Source organism: Elgaria multicarinata, chromosome 9 (genome assembly GCF_023053635.1).
Source record: "Elgaria multicarinata webbii isolate HBS135686 ecotype San Diego chromosome 9, rElgMul1.1.pri, whole genome shotgun sequence".
Classification (NCBI taxonomy): Eukaryota; Metazoa; Chordata; class Lepidosauria; order Squamata; family Anguidae; genus Elgaria; species Elgaria multicarinata.
In genome coordinates this window covers 96,926,555-96,947,920 of record NC_086179.1, presented here as the reverse complement: position 1 = coordinate 96,947,920, position 21,366 = coordinate 96,926,555, and the positions used below count along the sequence as shown (strand labels likewise).

Sequence of the window (21,366 nt, the reverse complement as noted above, 5' to 3'; positions counted from 1 at the left end):
CTCTGTTCCTCTCTGCTCAGAGGCAATGTACTATTCTGCCATGCCTACCAGCTACAGCAACTGAAAGTGAAAGGATTCTGACAGTCAAAATGTATGTTTAGACTTTCTGGCAGTCAGCTATTACGTTGCCATTTTCTGACAGGAATTAGGGGTGGGGGAAATCCTAGAATGATAATGGCAACAGATGATTAAGGATACTTGGAACATACCAGGGCCCAATTTACACTAGAGGCCATTTTGTGTGCTAACTTTTCAGAACATGACAGCTCAGAGGCCCACACTAATGAATACAGTGCACCATCTGCCATTTTTATAACTCCGTCATGTGCCACACAGAAATAATTGTGCAAGGAATTTGGAAGATCATGCATTTTATCATTGGTGTTTGTAGCACAAGATCATGATATAAGCCTTCAGCACGGCGCTGCAACTGCAATAGAAATGGGAGGGCGTGCTGCCATTTCGTTATGCTTTTTTTTTAAAGTCCACTTATTACATATGCACTTTTGATACTGCACAGGAATGGAGGTTTAAAAACTGTGTTGTTATTCAAAGATGTGCAAATGTGTAAGTGCACAATGAAAAATAGGTGGGGGGCAGAGAGGAGGAAGACGAGAAAGTTGGGGGGTTGGAGAAGATGGGGAGGTACCATTTTTGGTTTTTTAGTCCAGTAACATGTGAAGCTGAATAGAACAACAACAATAATTTCTTACCCACCTCTCCATTCTGATCGAGGCAGGGTCAATTCAGCTGTGTAGTTAGTGAAAAATAGTTGTGAAAACTAACACTGATTTCCCACTCTTAAATCCCATGCTTAATCAATGCAAGGAAAGAGGAGAGAACAAAAGAAGGGGGAAGGAGGGTATGTGTGTTGCACACCCTCCTGTTATAAAACTGTGTGTTCTAGTTTTATAATCATTCCTGAATCTTAATACCACTAGATTGTAACACCCATGTCTTCGTAGCAGACAGCACCTGAAAACTATGAAAAAAGTCATAACAGTAGTTTGGAAAAAGACTGAATATTGAGGGAGAAATATTGTCATCACAATTGGCTGGGAGAGGGTGCATTGAGATCATCATTGGAGGCCATTGAACTCCAGGTGTTCCTACCAAATGAGGCAAGTTGGGTCATTTGGTAGGAACAAAAAGAGGGGGAACTGTTCAGTGATAGCACCCCATTTGTGAAATGATTCCCCTCCCAAAAGCTCATCTAGCACCTACATTGTAGTCTTGTCGGTGCCAGATGAAAACCATTTTTTTCTTCCAATCATTTTAAGTACTTAAGTACTTTTACTATTTTCTTCTGCTGCTAGTTTTTGTGCTGAGATAGTTTTATTCTTTGCTGTTGGTTACATCTTGGTTTTATTCCAGGCAGTTTTGCTGTTGTGGTAATGTATTGAACACCAAGAACTTTGTTTATTGAGTAGTTTAAAAGTTAAATAAAGACATACGTTAGGAGTGCTAGGATATAATTCTAGTGTAGATTGTCCCCCAAGAAACAGAAACTGACCACAATGTTCATTGAAAGCCCCCACCCCACCCTCTTGACTTTCATATTTTGCACAACTTCTCATGCAGTTATTGGTTAGAAACATGTAAAGCTGAAATTAGAATATTTTCAGAGTGAATGCAATCCTACAGAACCCTACAGTATCCAACTACTGGAGCATAAAACACCGGGCAACTCTTCTCAAGTTGGTAGGTTTTCTGAGACAATGTATTTTTATTTGAAGGGAATGCAGGTTGCTGGAATAGCAAACTAATTTGTATAAAAAACTGAAAGCAGAAAGGTTGTCATTTCAGCTTTAAACAGAATACCATTGTGAATTTTATTATGTACAGATGTAGCTATGCATGAAGAGTTCTTCTCAGTACAAGCTATTCATTTTCAGTAGTCTCTTGACAGAGTTCTTATACTCAGAAAGGTTCTTCTCTGTTTCCCCTTCATTTTTCAGTGCAACCACTGACTTTCTGTAGTCCAGGATTATCTCTGAGGCAAGAAGTTCCTCTCTGCTGGCTTCTTTAGCATTTTCAGCTGCTCTTATTCGAAGCAGCGTGTCCAAAGCATTCTTCTCAGAGGTGCTGTTCTCCCAGAGGTATTCCTCCATGTCAGCCTCAGTCTTTTCTTTTTCCCACTGTTCTGTTTTCTGAAAGAAAATGTTTCAAAGGAAAAGCTGAAGTGGAAGGTTAACACTATAATCATATTACTCCTGTGGTCTAGGCTTTCACGTTGTGTCCCAACAACCCTGGTGTTCCTTGAAAGCTTAGGAGAGGCTCCTCATTGAGATGATCAGTAACTGTAGGCAAGCTTTTTTGAACTATAGCTTGATCACCACTTATTCTGTAGTGTGCAGCCATCACCTTTGGTGCAGGGAGGCAGTGAGGTCCAAAAGGTCAATGCTCAACATGAACTGAGTAGGGATGTATGAGAATATTTTTTAGTTCTCAAATCACTCAGAAATGCCAGTTTGCAACCACAAACACTAATTTGGGTGAACGTAAATGTTTGCAAATTCATGAAATTGTGTTTGCGTTTGCAAAATGTGCACTTTTTTTCATGCTTTAGTCAATGGAGGGAAAAGTGAACTTTGAAAAATATGTACTTTTCCTGTTTGAAAGAACCAAAAGAAAAAGTTAGAAACGAGAATGGAAGCAAGCCAAATCGAGCTTAATTTGTAGCCATCACAGTGGATCACTTTCATTAGTCGACATTTCTACCTGAAAGTGTAATTAATAAACTTTTAACCAACAGATTGACCACACTTTAGTTGATTCAAATGTTGTTTTTCACTGAAGCCTACCCTGTGCCAAAGGATCAATAATAAATGCCGAACAGAATGAAGGTGGATTGAAGTCATTAAAATGTCCCCACTCATTCTAAACTTAATGGTAAACTTCACAAGGGCAAGCCCAAAATAGATACATCTTACAACACTCCTGAAGACAGCAGAGCCTGGGGATATGGTGAGTCTTCAGTGGAGATGGATCTCCATACCTTTGCTTCTGACCTGATGCATACAATATTGGGAGCATCCTTATGTGGCAGTTTGAAGTATGTTAGACCCAAAATATATTTTTACTCATTTATATTTGAACAAATTACAATATCATTCCTTGTTACAGGAATACACGAGAACCAAAATAGTCACAGAACTTGGTAAGACCTCAAGTCCTACAGACCCCTAACTAATGAGCTAAACTTTTGGTTGATTACCAATTCATCTTGCAACTCTACTTTCGATTCAGTTCCTGCCCCCACCCCACAAGGAGTTGACCATGCATAGGCCACAGCCTTGACCTGTGATTATAAAGGCTTTTAGATTCTTGTACTTCAGTATGCAACTTTATAGGAGAAACAATGATGTCAGAGCTACCTAAAATCACTTCCACTACCTTTCAATAAGAACACAACCTCTGTAATCAAGAAAGCTTTGTTTTGCCACTGGATGGCAGCAAACCTTCACCTTTTTCAGTTTTGGTTTACAGAGAAATTCTGTGCAATTGCATGCAAACCGAGAAGCACCACTTACTTTTCATTAAGGGAAAAAGAAGTTGCAATGATAGAAAAATGTGGCACAGTGGATTTAGTCATCTGATGCTCAAGGTCAAATCCCTGCTCAACCATAAAGCTCACTGGCTGGCTGGCACGTGTTGCAAGAAATTAAAATGATTATTTGTGGGCCAAATGATCCCTGCAGATCACCTCTTCTGTGGTGTCTGATATCATTAGCTGTTGTATCCTTTCAAAGCGCCTCTCTGGGTTTATTCCAGTGGTCCCACTCTTATCTGGCAAGCAAATTTCAGAGTGGGTAGCCAATTGCATTTCCCCACTCCCATCAGTGGCAAGCCACCCTCACAGGACACCCCCAAAAAGTGTTTTAGAAAGAGAAAAAATGTCCATTTGCCACTGAAATTCAGGTGTAAACCACTCAGTTGTACGAAAAGCAGTACAAGTGTTAAACTGGGTTTGTTTCCAACCTACAGGGGCACCATTTTTTGTAATATATATATATATATATAAAATTAGGGAACACACCAGGAGGGGTAGGAACCTCATGTGACCCACCTTTTGCACACCCTCTTTAGACAGCATTGCTCGGGGAGTTCCGTCTATTTCCTGGCACTTTTGCTGCTTGGCTCCACAAGGTTTAAGAGCAGTCCTGCTGGATCAGACCACTGAGCACACCTAGTCCAGCATCCTGTTTCCCACAGTGGCCAGCCAGAAGCCCAAGAAAAGCCAAAAGCAGGACATGAGAGCAACAGCCTGCATCTTTCCCCCCAATGCTGTTAACATCTGAAATTGCTAAGCAAGGTCATTCAGAGGTTTGGAGCAAAGTGTCATCAGTATACTGTTGACATCCAATTCTATTTCTCCATTTCATCTAACCCAGATGAGGCAGAGGATAGAACTGGCGCCTGGAATCTCTAACAGACTGGATGGAAGCCAATTAACTGAAGTTCAATCCAGACAAAACGCAGGTACATGTACATAATAAAGGTGATCTGGAATTCATTTTCCATCTGTTTTGGATGAAGTTGCACTTCCTCTAAAAGATCAGACCTGCAGCTTTTAGATCTGACCTTATTGTGCATGGCCAAGTGGCATCTATGGCCTAAAGGTCTTTCACTAGTTCCAGCTACGGCACTAACAATGACCACTCCTGGGAAAACTGGCTTTTCCCACAGTTATCCATACTTTTTGTTATAACCAAGTTAATTACTGCATTATGTTGTATATGTGGATGTCTTTGAATACAGTTCAAAAACTTAAAAATGGTTCAAGATGCATTTATCCTGTTATGAAACTATTCTTAGTTTCCCAGTGCTTAAAGATCATCCCCAGCTACCAAGACCACACAATAAGCTTCATAACAAATTAAGGATTTGAACCCCAATCTTTCTGCTTCTATCACTATCTACTAAATCATATTTGCTCTCCAATTACGTTATGTTACTGTTGCTAAATGGAGTCTTGGAGTCCTTACCAAGGGGTTATTTTCCACCCCCACATGCTTAAGTTTCAGAGATCAAGAATACATACACATTAAAAGTGGCCAAAAATGTATTAAATTGACTCTGCTCTGAGGGATCACCTCTGATCATGGAAAAAAACCCACCAATGTGTTGCAGCGGGTCATGAATTTTTCATTGAAATCAAAGACAATTACAACTGATGAGGTCATTAAATATTCACGTGGAAGTTGAAAGGTAATAAAAGGGCATGAGACTTGTGTGTATTCAATACACACCAAGCACTCACACAAGCAATATCATATGGCTAGGTCTTCCATCACTAAGTAATGCTAGAGCCAAGGACAGATGTGCTAATCTGGAATTAATAACCCCAAGTGTTGAGCTTCCAGCCTACGTAAAATCAATGTCTGAATGGCTACAGCAAAGCAGTCAGCTGTGTATTGGTAGTAGGGAAATATCACCTTTACCTAATCTTACAGATCTTAAAAACAGGCACAGACTAACTAAAGATTCCTTTAGCTGGAGGAGGAACAGTTGAAGCAAATCTCTTTTACTACAGTAGCGGGTTTCACACTGTTTTCCAGCTGTTCTAAATACTAGGGGCCCATTGGAAAAAGATCAGTAATGGTAGACATGCTTTGCTAAAAAAAACTGGCACTGGTAGGCAGTCTATCTTTTCCACATATGTGCAAGTGCAAGAGAGTGTGTTGGTGTACACTAGGGGTGTTCTAAGGTACATATCTAGTTCATATAAAATTCCCCATGTCAAATGAGTACTGTCACAGACCGGGCTCGTCTTGACCCAAAGTCACACACATCCTAACATGAATGCACTCAGGCCACCAATATCACCTCGATACACCATTTCAAGGGATACTTTGGAGGAGACATCCTCAGGCAAGGAATACTCATAATTCCATTTGACATTCTTGAGAGCAAAACTCATACAAAATCTAAAGAACAGCTATGAACAAGTTTTCATGATAGCACTCTTCAAATACTTGAAAGGTTGTCACACAGAGGAGGGCCAGGATCTCTTCTCGATCTTCCCAGAGTGCAGGACACGGAATAACGGGCTCAAGTTAAAGGAAGCCAGATTCCAGCTGGACATCAGGAAAAACTTCCTGTTAGAGCAGTACGACAATGGAATCAGTTACCTAGGGAGGTTGTGGGCTCTCCCACCCTAGAGGCCTTCAAGAGGCAGATGGACAACCATCTGTCAGGGATGCTTTAGGGTGGATTCCTACATTGAGCAGGGGGTTGGACTCGATGGCCTTGTAGGCCCCTTCCAACTCTGCTATTCTATGATTCTATGAAATGATCAGCAACACAGATCTGTACTGATCACTCCACTTTCAATATAGATACATTGATACTTTACGATAGAGCTGGTGTCCATGCTTTCTTCTCAGTGTGGAATCCAATGAAGGTTTTCCACTGATGGAGCTGCTTTAGTCAGAGGAATCGGGAAGTGATGATTCCACCACCACCACCTTGCAACACCCTCAAAATCTGCTTCAGAGGGCTGGGGAACCTCCAGAGTACATTTGCAGTAGGAGAAAAGGAGAAAGTCTAGTGGAACATTGGATTCCACCCATAGTGTTTTAGGAAGATGAAAGTCTTTCCATTGTGTATCCCATTCCATCACAGCATTACTATTCTTCTTGTGAAAAGCACCTTGACCTAGTTTAAAAGCCTATTAGTACAGGTGGTCCATGATTCCTCTTTCCCCACCAGTGTAATTAAGTCAAACGATCTGTGAACAACATTTAAGCAAACATTACACAACTTAATTGAATTTGACCGTCATAATGCTCATGGCATAGATTCTTACCCATGATTCATGGAACAAAACTGTCAAAAGGTACACCCCATAGTCATAATTTTGTCTCCTTAAAGGACACCTGAAAGACAAGAAAAACGAAGTCTATGGGTTATTTTCCAATATTCTTCAGTTTAAAAATCCAGAGTTTTTGAATAGTAGAATGAAAACTATAGAATAAATTGCTTGGAGAACTATAACATTTCAGTTTGCTTCACAAATTGGATTTGGAAAGTTTTTGACCTTCAGACACAATCTTACTTCAACCATCTTCATTTATTTGCATTTTGTACCAAGAAAAATGAAGGCTAACTAGGACAGCCATAGCTTTTGCCATATCAAAGTCCAAGAGCCATTATAACTGAGCACAATTGTTTAACTCCTAGAAGTGGTTGAGTGGGACAGAAATGGATATTAGCAGCTAAGGTCTTGACTACCTTACATAGGGTCCACATTAGACAATTTTCTCATGTTACGATACCTGTCTGTTGTAATGGTAAGGATATCTGTGCCCTTGCAGTACCTCTCTCCTACAAGTTTAATGAGTTTCTTCTTTGCATGGTCATCCAAGTTGAGGCTTGATAGCTTAACCTGGGGAGAAATCAGTCTCTTAGCAAGTTTGATAGCAAGTTCAATGTCCAGTGTAGAACCTAAAGCTTTAATTTAAAAAGTTTTGAGTTATTGCATTAAAATACATGAATCATGAAGCTGCTCATACCAAGCAACCCAACTGAATAAGAGGCATAGGATTCAGGAGGACTGAGGCATTTAATGGCAGGAGATGGAGGGACGTTTGATAGGTGAAGACTGGGCATTCACTATGGGGTGCTGTTGGGGAGTTCTTAGTTTCCAGAGACTTCTATGTAGAAGAATAGAAAAAGGAAGTAAAAAAACTTGCTCCTAGCCACCAAGGGTTCAAGTGCCATGGTTGGCAGGCAGGATCCACCTTTGCATGTAACCAGGGGTGAGGCTCTAAAATAGCACCAACTCTCACAAGTCCTTCCTTAGGTTCAAGCTTATGAAAGCTGTACCGGGAACAAGGTGATTGACATTTGATTGATTTCTTACATCTTCTGGTTTTGCAAGTCCTGGGGCTGTGCATGGAGCTGTGCATTGACCCCAGGCATTGGAAACCTTTTCCTGCCCTGTCCCACTCAGGCTTCCTAGATTCCAGCTAGAACTGCCCACACATGTAGAAGTATTTATTTTAAATCAACATTTTAATTATACTGATTTATATGATACCAGAGCATTATGCACATAATGAGCTAATAGTAAGCTTCCATCTAGTGCTAGTATTGCTCAAGTAGCAAAAATAATTGTTAAAAAGGCAGCTAGAGAATCCTATTGAGGGATGCAAAGATTATATTTATTGAAGGAATGAAAAGCTAAGGAGAGACAGTCTCAGGAAGAAACGGAAGAGGCTTTTGCAAAGTTATTAGATCAAGTGCTAGACAGAAATTTCTAAGTGGAGAATAAACAAAGAACCAAATTAATTTTGAGACCCAAAACAGGCATGTGAAAGAATTGCTTTCAAGCAAGGGATTAAGATGAAATATTGAAAGCTCAAAGTAGTGCTCAGGTGCACTCTCATCTTGCTGTATTGTGTTAAGACCTAGAGACATTCTACACAGTATGAAGTAGAGGAATTCTTAAGGGTACCAATTCAACCTGCAAGGGGGGGGGGGAGAGAAAAGGGAGAACCTACTTTTTTGAATGCTCCCTTAGGAGTTCCCTGAATAAAGCAAGTTAGCACATTTGGGAGAAATTGTATTACAGCCTTCTCACTGATGTGCTAGTTTATTTCATGCAGAGAACTTCTCACCTTCTCACCATGGTTTTCATGATCTTAAGTCCTGTATGGGTGTCATGGCTGGGTCAGTAAGGAAATGGATGAAGGATATATAACCTGAAAGTTAATCCAGACAAGTACTGATTTCAGGCCAGGTGTACAGACTGCATTGGGTGGAGCTGCACTCTACCTGAAGGTTCAGGTTCACAGCCTGGGACTGCTCTCGGAACTGGTGCTGCTCATGGATGTCCAGAAGATGGTGTTCTCTACTGGCATTTCAACACCAAAGACTGCACTTTTTCAGAGAATTTTGAGGATTAAATTTTCTTCTTTAAGTGTTCTAGTTCCCTCTGCCCCTTGCTGGTTTCTTGTTTTTGCTATTGAATGCAGTTGGTAGTTTGATCATTTATGGCTTTATGGGTAATTTCAATATGCATTTATGATCCGACTGTTAGCCACTTGGTGGACACTTTTCAATTCAAAACGCTGGATATAGGTATTTTATTAAAATAAGTACTCAAAGCACGAAAGGGCTGTGGGCAGCCACAGCTTCTCTCAAAGTCATTCTGTAACACGCTAGATGTGCACAGATCTGCTCAGGTCACTAAGGCCCCACTGGAGTGGCAACCCATATCTGAAAGACTGAGCTGTACCATATGACTGCAACTGGGGACTCACATAATGGAATGCTTTTCTACACACAACACTCCCTGCACATACAAGCCAAACATGGCACAGAAAAGGCTAAATTAGACCTCTTCTTCACGATACACTTCTTTTCCATGTGCATGGAATTTTTTGTATGGAAGTGCATTCCATCATGCCATCTGGAATGGTATAGCCAAGACACAGCTTTATCGTTCTACTGGGAACTGTGCCATAGTTTCTGTTCAAAGCAGTCTCAATACCATTTGCTTTTTACCTTCAGATCTCTTCCTGCCCTACCCCTCCTAGCAGATTATATTGACAGAGGATCAAGTGGACACCACACAAGACAGGATTATAAACCATGTCTGATCTGACCATTAGAGCTAGGAAAGGCCATATGGCTGTCTGTTTCATGTTTAATAATCAACATTCAAGCCATCTTACATGCAACCTGATTCAAAAGACCAATCTGAAAAAACAGGCACATGGTTTTGTTCAGACATCTAGATAAAATAATACATCAGTAGAGTTGGCTGCTTGTACTGTAGATTATTTTCCTATATATTTTCTCATAGGCATAAACAGCAACCTACCTTACAAGGCTATTTTAAAGATTACTGAAAATACATGTGAAATGCTTTGAACACTCAAAAAGCACTACGTGGCTCTTTTTTTCTTTTACAAAAACAAACGTTTGTTGCTCCAAGCTTCCTAATTTCATTCACCTTAGCTTCTGATCTTTCCTTTAGATTTTAAGCTTCTTGCATAGGGTCTAACCTTTTTCTTAGGTTCGAGAGTATCATAGACATTGATGGTGCAGTAATAAATTAAGGATACCACCAAAGATTATCCTGACAACATTATGGCCTTAATCATACAAATTGATTGTTAACAACAAACCAAGCCCTGCATGCTCTGCCCCCCCCCCCCCGCTTCAAGGAGCCAGGCCAGGCCAGCCTTTGCCAAGCGCTCGGAGGGCTGCACGAGCCTCCCAAGCGCTTCTCAAAGCCCGTTTTCTGGGGCCTCTGGAAAGTGCGCAATTCCCCTGGCCACACTATTAGCATGGCTAGGGGAAATTGCACACTTTCTGGAAGCCCCAGAAAACGCGCTTTGCTGTGTGTGTCCCTCCACCCACGCCAATCAGGGCCTGAAAGGCCCTCTTCTGCAAGGCTACATTGCCTTTAAGCCGCCGATTGGTGTGACGGGAGGGAGAAACATGTGATTTCCCCAAGCCTGGGGAAATCTCGTGTTTTCCCTCTCCACTCTAATAGCAATGCCCCCTTCAAGGCCCCCATAGGCCGGCGGGGGGGGGGGGGGGGGAGAGAAGAGAGAAACACACAGTTGCGTATTTTCATCCTCCAATCTAATGGCATTAAGAGTGGAGGGAGAACATATTAATACAGCAGGGGAAGGGGACAAAGAGTGTGGGCCCAAGCAGATTTTCCACACAATGATCATTTTTGTCTGTCTCTTCTGCCAAGACGCTTGTTCATGCATTGGTTATTTCTCGGTTGGACTACTGCAACCTTCTTCTCACTGGCCTTCCTTCTTCTCACATCAGTCCGTTGGTTTCTGTTCACCACTCTGCTGCTAAGATCATCTTCTTGGCTCGCCGCTCTGACCATGTAACTCCACTTCTGAAATCTCTTCATTGGCTTCCAATTCACTTCAGAATCCAATATAAACTTCTCCTGTTGACCTACAAAGCTTTTCACTGTCTATCTCCTTCCTATCTCTCCTCTCTCATCTCACACTATTGCCCCGCTCGTGCTCTTCGCTCCTCTGATGCCATATTTCTCGCCTGCCCAAGGGTCTCTACTTCCCTTGCCCGGCTTCGTCCATTTTCTTTTGCTGCCCCTTATGCCTGGAATGCTCTTCCAGAACATTTGAGAACTACAAGTTCAACCGCAGCTTTTAAAGCTCAGCTAAAAACTTTTATTTTTCCTAAAGCTTTTAAAACTTGATTTTGTTCTGACTTTATACTGTTAGTTTTACCCTACCCAGTGCCTGTTTACCCTACCCTGTGCCTGTTTGCATTCTCTTCCCCTCCTTATTGTTTTATTATGATTTTATTAGAATGTAAGCCTATGCGGCAGGGTCTTGCTATTTACTGTTTTACTCTGTACAGCACCATGTACATTGATGGTGCTATATAAATAAATAAATAAATAATAATAATAATAATAATAATAATAATAACAACAACATTTTTATACCGCCCAATAGCCGAAGCTGTTACCTAAGTGTACTTTATACCATCTTAAACTATTCAATATTACTTGATTTTTCACCAAGAAGTGATTCAATTTTTTTAACTTGAGAAAGCTAAGTGTGTAAACATTTCCTGCACTGTAACGTCTATTACTAGTCGAAGTGTCATGTTTGCCTGCTTTACAAACCAACCAACTGATTTTAAGACCCCAATGTTAAGAATCAAATTTCTTCAGTTTGCTTACTCTTAGGGTCACTACTCTCGCTTTAGGATTACGAACAGATGGGCCTGCTGAAACGTAGTCTACTGTGTCAACTTCAATGGGAAAATGCTGCATACAGTTCTCATCTTCATCCAGGATAGCCGGCCACTCTGTGCAGAACTCTGAAAGGTTAAAAACTGGCATAAGATGACATTAGCTATTTTAGCAACAACAACTGCTACGCAGAGCAAGACAGCCAATAAAATTGCATTTATTGATGCCAACTTCACTTCTTCCCAGTAATAAAGAGAACTACAATGTGAATATGCCAATTGTTTTGATCTATTTGAACAGATGGAAAAGTAAGTTATGTTGGGGTGGTGGTGAATAGATCCCTCGTCCTCTGCCCCACATTCCTTTACTATTCCTCTAATACTCCTATTCTCCATAGATCAGTGGTTCCCAATTGGTGGTCTGCGGACCCCAGGGGGTCCGTGAAACCCACCCATGGGGTCCGTGGCGCCATTCACATATTAGCTCTGCACATTTTAATAAAAGAAAATACGCCGTCTCCCCACTCCGTTTGCTTCGACAGTGACATCATGCACAAAAGCATGTGTGATTTAGCGACCCGCTTCATCTAGTTCTCTTTTGTTCCACATATCTTCGCGAACAAACATTTTTGACATTTTGTTATATGAAGAACAAGCACAGAAATCGCCTCGATGTTGATCCAGATTTGAGATTAAAAGTAGGAAATATTGAACCGGATGTGGAAGGGATTGTTCGGGACAAAAGAGGCATGATTTCTCCCATCACATTTAGGTTTAGTAGCTGCTAGACATGTCATAATTTGTTCAATTGTAAACTAGACGTTAGTAAAATTAAATTCATCTTTATATTTCTAACTAAATCATTTTCATTTTTGCGTGGTAGTATCACAAATTTTATGGCCTGTTTTTTAGTATACCCACAATCCTTTGCTTACTAGGGGCTACCCCTTATTTTCTCCAAAAAATTGCTTCACAGAAGTGACTACCATAGAGATAACAACATTTTCAAAAGGAGGGGGTCCTTGGCTTGGCATTTGAAAAACAAGGGGTCCGCAGTACTTAGCTAATTGGGAACCACTGCTATAGATTATAAATCCACTCCCTAGACCTTTTTATGTATTTTCCAGTTCTTAACCATACTGTACTTGCAAAATGAAATCAGTAGCTCCATATCATAACATAAGAAGATGCATGCTGGATCAGACCTAGGGTTCTACTAGTCCATTATTCTGTTCTCACAACCAGCTGCACAAGAAACCCACAAGTAGGATATGAGTGCATCACACCCTCCTGCCCATGTTCCACAGTAACATGGTGCACATGGGCAGACTGCCTCTGATACTGGAGGTAGCATACAGCCAGCATGACTAGTAGCCATTGATAGCCTTATCCTCCATAAATTCGTTCAATCCGCTTTTAAAGCCATACAAATTGGTGAACCTCACTACATCTTATGGAAGTGAATTCTATAGTTTAATTATATGAAGTCCCAAGAGCCCAGTGTGTGAAACTGGCAGAACCACTTGCCAAAGACATGTAGAAGGGACTGAAAAACAAAGGGCAAAATACCTGGTGTAGTGTAATGGCTAAGTTTGCAATTCAAATCTCACCTCTGCCATGAGTTACCAGTTGGTTTTAGGAAAGTCATTGTCTCAGTGTCAGCCCTCCCTCTTGTGTAATATGTGGACAATACTGATCTATCTTATAGGGTTGTTATATTGTATTGCATTTTACTCCTCCAGCTGTATGTAATTTGCCCAGAGAACCTTTGTGATTGGACAAATTAAAAGTAAAATAAATACGAAGGACAAAATGATGCATATGAAATGCTTTGAACATCTGAATATGCTATATAAATGCAAAGAATTTTTTATTATCTCCAGCTACAAAGAGAACTACATATGCACTCCATTATGCTTTTAATCAATTCCTAAATCAAGCAGTTCCTGTTGGACACTGCCCTAAGTGAACAACTTGGGATCACCTGTGTATTCTTTTAAAACATTTTCTGCAGGCTTATAGCCAGAATACTAACAAGCAAACTGCCTATTTTGCCCTTGGGGAGACTGGCAAGCTGACACCCTGAAGAACCATTTAACATGGCTGGTGGAACAAGATGGCCAAGCTGCACATGTAGCCTTTGCTATCTTGTCCAGCTGCTTCTAGCAATATGGCACAAATTCCAGGCCTTCCCCTCACTTTGCCTTCCCTTTCACTTATAGCTGCAGTGGTGTGGGAGGTGCTTTCCTGCAGTGTGTGACTACCACAGCTACATGTGTACAGCCAATTGCCTGTGTCTTTCCCTTGCTCCCTAGTGCCTATCAGTTAGGAAAGACCTATGCAGTTGCATCATTCATATGCATTCTGCAACTGCACTGGATCGCTTCATGGATTCTCCCAACCTGCTGCAGTTACATATGGAGCGAGACCCACAAACTTTGTACTCAGGCACAATTAACTAGAAATGAAAGAACCCGATACTTCTTATATAAAGCAACTGGCAACTAAACATAAGCTGTCTCCATTAGCCTTTTAAGGCTTCCTTACAGTTATAATGTGCATTTACACATTTCTATCTTTAATAGAACTCAAGTGTAAAGAGGTCACAAATTAGCTTGCTAATGTTGCCTTTATCTGCACTTCTGCAGTTTTCGCATCACTGTTTGTTGCTTTTTTTAAAAAACTTACCTTTAAGAGCAGCACAGTGCTTCTTGATGGCAACTGGTGTCAAATGCAAGAAATTGGGGATCTGAAATAGAAGCATTTTATTAAAATTGCCGATATATAATGTAGATATCTACATGTCAACAAAATATTTATTTCTTATTTGTAAGCAGCCTTGCAAGTAAAACATTTAGAAGCTAATGAACATGAAGTTTCCTGACCACCCATTGGTTCTTTTTCTTATGTTGCTTCCTTCAGAATTATTTTAGCTGTACAATAACAGATGCAAAGCTTGTTAAGAAATAACAGAATAGGAAGATAATGCAAACTAGATTCTTCCAATTATTGGTATTAAGTAATGCTCAATTCATATATCATCCCAAACTGTGGTAAGGAAGGCTTAAATATGGTTTGGCGTGGATTGATAAACCACAATTAGAGCTGCTGCTTCATCTTCAGAAGCCTTTCACCGGGTTCGCATGATTAAACAACCACAAGTTATTTTGGAGTGTACAGGCTACTTCTGCTTCAGTAAACAACCCAGGAATGCCCCTTTCCTGGATAGTGCTCTGTGATGTCTGAGCCTAAAACTCTGGGTTGTTTAGCGAGAAACAATGTAGAGTTTTAACCCAAAAACAAACCATGGAATTAAGGACAGCCATGGAAACAGCTGTACTTGTTCTACTATTTTACATTAACTATAATGACAAGTATACTGTACAGAAGATTTTCCCATATTTAGAAGCATTAATTTATATACCCATTTTCTCCCAGGTACATCCCTTTTCGATAAATTCTGCATTCTCTTTAAAACATGCTTATCTGACATTCGTGCAGAAAAATGTGCCCCACCTTCCCTCGCCACACCCTTCCCAACTACAGAATTAAAAAATTACAGGGTAGTATCCAATGCTAGTCCTACACAGAGTAGACCATTTCTACTCTACATAGGAGTAACGGTGGATACCATCGCTAGGTGGATATTTTACTTTCATTTGACACAGCTAGGCTGTGATCTCCCCTTAATAGGAAAGGGGGTTAAAGGCTAGCTGTACATTTTTAATTCATTAATTTATATCCCAACATTTATTCAAGCAGCTCAGAATGGGGTCCATGTTTGTGCTCTACCCACCAGCTTTCATCCTCACAACAACCTTATTTATTTTATTTTATTTATCAAAGGCATTTTTAACCTCCTCCTTAGTTAAAAGGCTCCCAATGTAGCTTACAAGAATGAACAATCAGACAGTCCCTTCCCTCAAGCTTACAATCTTAAAAAGACATGAGACACAGGAAGAGAGATTGGGAGGGAGTTGGAAAAAAACGCCATGATGATGATGGTTCAGTCAGTTGCTCTGTTGGGGAGAATATGCCTATTTTGGGACCAATTGTATTCAAGTTTGCACTGCATGTGTTGTTCTTCTCAGCTGGCCTGATTCTCTTTTCTCTCTTCTCTTCTGAGTACAAGCGTAATCTAAGTTCAAGTTCTCCCACTCTTTTTTCAGATGCCCATATGAGTTGAGAGAAGGGCCAACACTGGGATCTAGATGATGGCAGCTCACCAAATTGTGTCTATTTCTTCTCCCAGCCCTTCATGTCAAAATTGTAAGATAGGTGAGGCTGACTGCCCAAGGTCACCTAGCAAGCTTCATGGCTGACTGTGGAGATCCAAGAGTGACACTTTAACAACTGTAGCATGTTGACTCTCAAATTATCACACAAGCAACAGAGCAGCACTTTCAATGGCTCAGTTTGGACAACATGATAATCAATATTTGTGAACCGCCCAGAGAGCTTCGGCTATTGGGCGGTATAGAAATGTAATAAATAAATAAATAAATAAACAAACAAACCGGGGGTGGGGGGGGGAGAGGCAATTATCCATTGTGTTGATTATTGTGTTGACTGGGGGGCAACATACAATGGGCACACAACTCACAGTACGTTATTTTCTGGAATTAAACATTGAGGAAAAACAACAGGCTGCTACGTTGCTTATCTGGAGGCTTGCTGATTAACATGTCGTGTGGTGGGCTCTGTTGGGTAATCTTCCCTGTCGAGTGCACTATTCTGGAAGGTCATAGAGTTCTCCGGCAAGAGCGGCTGAAAGCACTCTAGCCGCTCCTGTACAGCTGGCAGAACTTGGAATGCATGATGTGATAGTGCTGGGAGGAAGGAGGGAGGGAGGCGCACCAGCCTCCCAGAAGGACACCAGGACTTTCAGCCATGCAATGGGGGGAGGGGCAACATGTCGTGTGCGGACTGCCGCTTCAATAAGGTACTGTGCATTGCCTATTCCCTCCTCTGTTGCCTAAAGTGTTGTCCGAATGTGGCCAATATTTATCCAAGGGGAAGATGCTCCAAAATTGAGTTGAGTTGCAGTCATGACATCTTCCAAATCATCTGAAGAAGTGGAAGCAGCTGCCTGCCATTTCCCTCTCGCTTGTTGTCCCCCATTCAAGGAGTGACCTAGAATTCCAGCTAATTGCCTAGAAACAACACTCAATTTATCCAAGTCATTGCTAATTCTTATAGCAAGCTTGCAGTTATTTTTTAGAGTGTGGAAAAAAGGATATTCCTAGTCAGTCCTAGGAACATGTGCTCAGAGCCTTCTAAATTTCTACAAGAGAAATCAGAGTCTTCAGATTAAAGTTTTTAATAAACAAATAAACAAACAAACAACAAAACAAGTAGAGAGCAGCTGGCTTTTATACTTTAAGCCAGTTGCCAGCAACTGTGCTTAACAAGGTACTACAAAAGGGTCTTTGAGATAGCAGAATGCAACTCTACCTTTAAAAGTTCCAGGTTGCCTTCTTTTACCGGAGGTACACCTCTTTTTACTGGGTAGCCCATCCGAATAGGAAGGGGCACAGCAGAAGGTTTAAAAGCAGCTGCAGCTGGGTAGACACTGGTCCAGTCCTGATCAACCTCCATCTTCTCAGTTCTGGGAATTCCAGGCTAATAAAGGGAGTAAAGGAAAATCATGTTCTAAAAAGTACAACAGTTCTCTATATTTATTACAAACAGATGCTTCCACCTAAGTCAGCTGTGAGCAACAGATAATCTAATATCCCCCTTCTGGTTCATAAATGACACATGGCGATTGGGGTAATCTTTGTTCAAATCTCTGCTCAGCTATGAAGGTCAAAGCATGACCTTAGGCCAATATCTCAGCCTAACCTGCTTGCAAGGACAATAAATATTTTCTGTTTTGGAAGTCTCAATGGTTTGACCATACTCTTATCTGAACAAGAACTGTCTTCAGCTATTTTCTCAAGGACCTTTTCTGCACTATTCAAAAGCTTAATTTGTGATCTTGGTATCACACATAACTAACATAAAACTGGCACATCTTAACCAAGATGATATTTTGCTGGAAACTTGTTCTTTGACACTTCTGCATTGGTTTATTTGGCTTCAACACGATAATGTATGCGGAGATATTAACCCGATGTTGCCATTACATACCCTATTTTGGGTGAACTATAGGATGATTGTGTACTTTGAAGACAAAAATCAGTGATGTATGTTGGCACATCTTTGTTAGTTGGAAGCCAACTATGGGCAGAACAGCACTACAGATTTAAAACTGTTTCAAAGTAGTTTAACCATTGATACTCCCAAAAAGAAATGTGGAAAATTGTAGCTCTGCAAGAGGTTTTTGCTGATGAAGTCCTAGAAACTTTTACATCGTTCTAATTCCCATATTTGGAAAGTATGAAAACTAAACAGCATGGAAAGAGATTTAAATTTACAGTGTGGAAATACTCAAGTAGAACAACCTATTATAGACTTAACTATGTGACCCACATTTATCATCAGCATTTACCTCTCTCCGAAATCTTTCATTTGGCAAGGACCTTCCCCTTCGCACTGATGCACCTATAATATAAAAGCAACTTTTAGTAGAATATTTATGTAACATTGTTTTATTAACATTGTTGCACATTTCCACATTTTTTTTCATACAGAAGTGAATAAACTGTAAAATCCAATTTCTCAGCTAAGACTTAAATCATAAGTGGTCTGTGGCAATAAAAAAAGAACTTAACAGTTGACAGGCAAATGCAACCCCCTGAAAACATACAACACAACTACTTGGTAAACTTCTGGTATCACCAATATTATCAGTTACAGCCAGACATAGGGAACCATATACAGAAGAGATACTAGTGGGGTTGGAGGAAAGCATTCCTCATTTAGGCATGTACTTTTACCCCATAATATAGATGTATACCAGGAACTACATTACCTTAGCAATACCAAGATGCAATTCCAGGATCCATTCTCAATGTTAGGGCCAATGCTCCAAGAACAAGTAAAGCAGGTACATGCAGGGCGCTTTTGCCTCCCTACAGCATTTGGACAAAGCAGTAAGGATTCCAGGGGGAGACAGAGGGCAGCTTGAGACCTAATACCCACCCATCCCCTTTTTAAAAAATGCCATGATGATGATGGTTCATTCAGTTGCTCTGTTGGGGAGAATATGCCTATTTTGGGATCAATTGTATTCAAGTTTGCACTGCATCTATTGTGCTTCTTAGCTGGCCTGATCCTCTTTTCTCTCTTCTCTTCTGAGTACAAGCGTAATCTGAGTTCAAGTTCTCCCGCTCTTTCAAGGAAAGATATTTTTTCAGATGCCCATATGAGTTGAGAGAAGGGCCAACTCTGGGGCCTAGATGGTGGCAGCTCACCAAATTGTGTCTATTTCTTCTCCCAACCCTTCATGTCATAATTGTAAGATAGGTTAGGCTGACTGCCCAAGGTCACCTAGCAAGCTTCATGGCTGACTAAGACTGTGGAGATCCCCATATGAGTTGAGAGAAGGGCCAACACTGGGACCTAGATTTACAAAATCACATACAAGTTGTGATTAAAACTATGTACGGTAGTGGTAATACACAAAGATGTGACAGATTTAATTAACAGAGAACATCATCATTATTATTATTATTATTATTATTATTATTATTATTTATATGGCACCATCAATGTACATGGCGATATCATGGGCGGGAAGCTAGGTTTCAGTAAGAGGAGGTGCAGAGACCTGGAGATAAAACAGCCTTAGCAGCAATAGGCCAGCAGTTCCATAACGAACAAGAGAAAGAGAGCTGAGAAGAGGGGAGACACCGAATAGGAACTAAATTAGGAGAAATGAAATGAGAATGAGCCATAAGATATGGCTAGGAAGAGATAAGAATAGAGAGCAGAAAATGAGCAGAAAAAAATAGTATGAAGCCAGAAAAATAATACAGGCAGAGTACGAGAGCATTAACCAGAGCTGTCCCAGCCACAACTGATCGCAAAACAAGAACAAGAAACCAGTCACAGAAGAAATCAAACTAGGACATATGAAAACAGTCTCAGAGCTGAATAACATCCAAACAATATAGAAGACCATGTCCAGCGCCAGAAAGTTGGTCCAAGGGAGCCGCGCTGCATGGAGCACCAGGTCAGGAATAAGCCCCACTGGAAGAGCGGAGGCTTTCCAAGTATGCCGATTTGAAAGCCGGCCCCATTGATTGTCGACGAGCCTTCACTCCAAGCCAGCATGCATAGGGCTGTAGCTTGACCCTGCCCGCATTCCCTTCAACCCTACTAGGCCTGCTAGATCTATAGCCCAGTGAAAGCGTGGTCCGCGGAACTCAACGGGACTGGCTTCCGCCCGTGGCACCGCGCTACGAAGCACGTCCCCTGAGATCTGCGGGACTCAAGCGCTGCTTCGGCGCAACCTCGCCCCGTACCTTTACTTGGGCCGTTGTCCGCTCTCAGCGCGGTCGAAGAGTAAGCTGCGTCCGGGCTTCGCCGAGGGAACCGCCGCGCCAGCAACGCGCCCAAGGCCGAGGCGCTCCTGCAGGCAGCCGCCATGATCGCCGCGGCGCACAGCAGTGACGTCGCCAACCGCGGGGGGGGCCTGGAAGCCAGGGCGCGGCGTCGAGAAGGGCGCACGTGCGCGCGCGCCTGCGGGCTCGGCCTTCCGACGCGCGCGCTTCGCTGCCTGCCCGGGCGGATGCGCGGGTGGTCCGAGGCGAGGCGGCTCTTTCCCAGCCCCAGAGGGGCGATCTTGTCCTCCCCGGAGCCCAGGTCCATAGCCAGGAATGTGCTACGTGGAGACAGAGGGACGTGGGTGCAGAACAGCCAGGGCGGCCATATTCTGAATCCACAAAACCGGGACAATTTTTGGGGATGGGGGGGGGGGGAGGATTTTTTTTAAAAACCCCAGCAATATGTAAATATCTAGGGAAAGCCCAATTTCTGCAAAGCCCAATTTTTCAATTAAAACATCAACTACTGTAAAACCATACATCTTAAATTAACTGCATCTTAAATTTGTAATTTAAATTTGTATTTTTGCATTGCTGCTGTTTTTATCTGGTTGAGCTTTTATATTGTATTTTATATTATGGTTTTATACTGTTGTTTTAATGGTTTTAATTTTTGTGAACCGCCCAGAGAGCTCCGGCTATTGGGCAGTATAGAAATGTAATAAAATAAATAAATAAATTTAACTTCCAAGTAACAGATTTGAGGCTTGCAACCCAAATCCAAGGAGGTGGATTTTTAAAGGGTGATTTTTGGGGTGTGTAACTTTCCTTTCCTTTCTCCCCTCTCTCCTTTCCTCTCCTTCACCCCCTTGTCCCCCACTCGCTCGCTCCCTCCTGTCCCCCACAAAACTCCTTCTTCCCCCACAAATAAGTTGTGGCCCCCACAAATTGAGATAAAAACAAGTATACAAAATTTAAAATTTTAAAACACAGAACCTACACACATAAAGCATTAAAAACCGTTAAAAAAAATAAACATCTGGGTGATTAACATGTGCTGCCATATGCCTGAGCAAAGAGGAAAGTCTTAACCTAGCACCAGAACGATAGCAGCGTTGGCGCCAGGCGAGCCTCTTCAGGGATCATTCCACAGTCTGGGGGCCACCACCAAAAAGGCCCTGTCCCTCATTGCCACACTCCCAGCCACTCTCAGCAGCTCCCACGCTTA

The 21,366-nt window shown here is 41.6% G+C and overlaps 1 protein-coding gene across 1 annotated transcript; it reads right to left on the bottom strand.

Moving 5' to 3' along the window:
• Nucleotides 1-1,702: 1,702 nt before the first annotated feature.
• MRPS35 (mitochondrial ribosomal protein S35) lies at nt 1,703-20,241 on the bottom strand. Its single transcript, XM_063134396.1, has 8 exons — nt 20,118-20,241; nt 18,200-18,252; nt 17,161-17,328; nt 14,395-14,455; nt 11,696-11,835; nt 7,281-7,390; nt 6,812-6,881; nt 1,703-2,150 (listed from the first exon to the last, which is right to left on the bottom strand). Exons 1-8 carry the CDS (start codon nt 20,239-20,241, stop codon nt 1,872-1,874), a joined length of 1,005 nt encoding a protein of 334 aa, XP_062990466.1. The 3' UTR covers nt 1,703-1,871.
• Between the last annotated feature and the right edge of the window lie 1,125 nt (nt 20,242-21,366).

Bases quoted from the DNA above. Each gene is read 5' to 3' on its own strand.
- MRPS35 (XM_063134396.1), bottom strand. From the start codon at position 20,241: ATGGCGGCTGCCTGCAGGAGCGCCTCGGCCTTGGGCGCGTTGCTGGCG. The intron at 17,329-18,199 runs GTAAATGCTGAT...TCCCTTTATTAG, and splicing joins ATGAAAGATTTCGGAGAGAG to CCTGGAATTCCCAGAACTGA. The intron at 11,836-14,394 runs GTAAGTTTTTTA...TTAACCTTTCAG, and splicing joins GCACTGTGCTGCTCTTAAAG to AGTTCTGCACAGAGTGGCCG.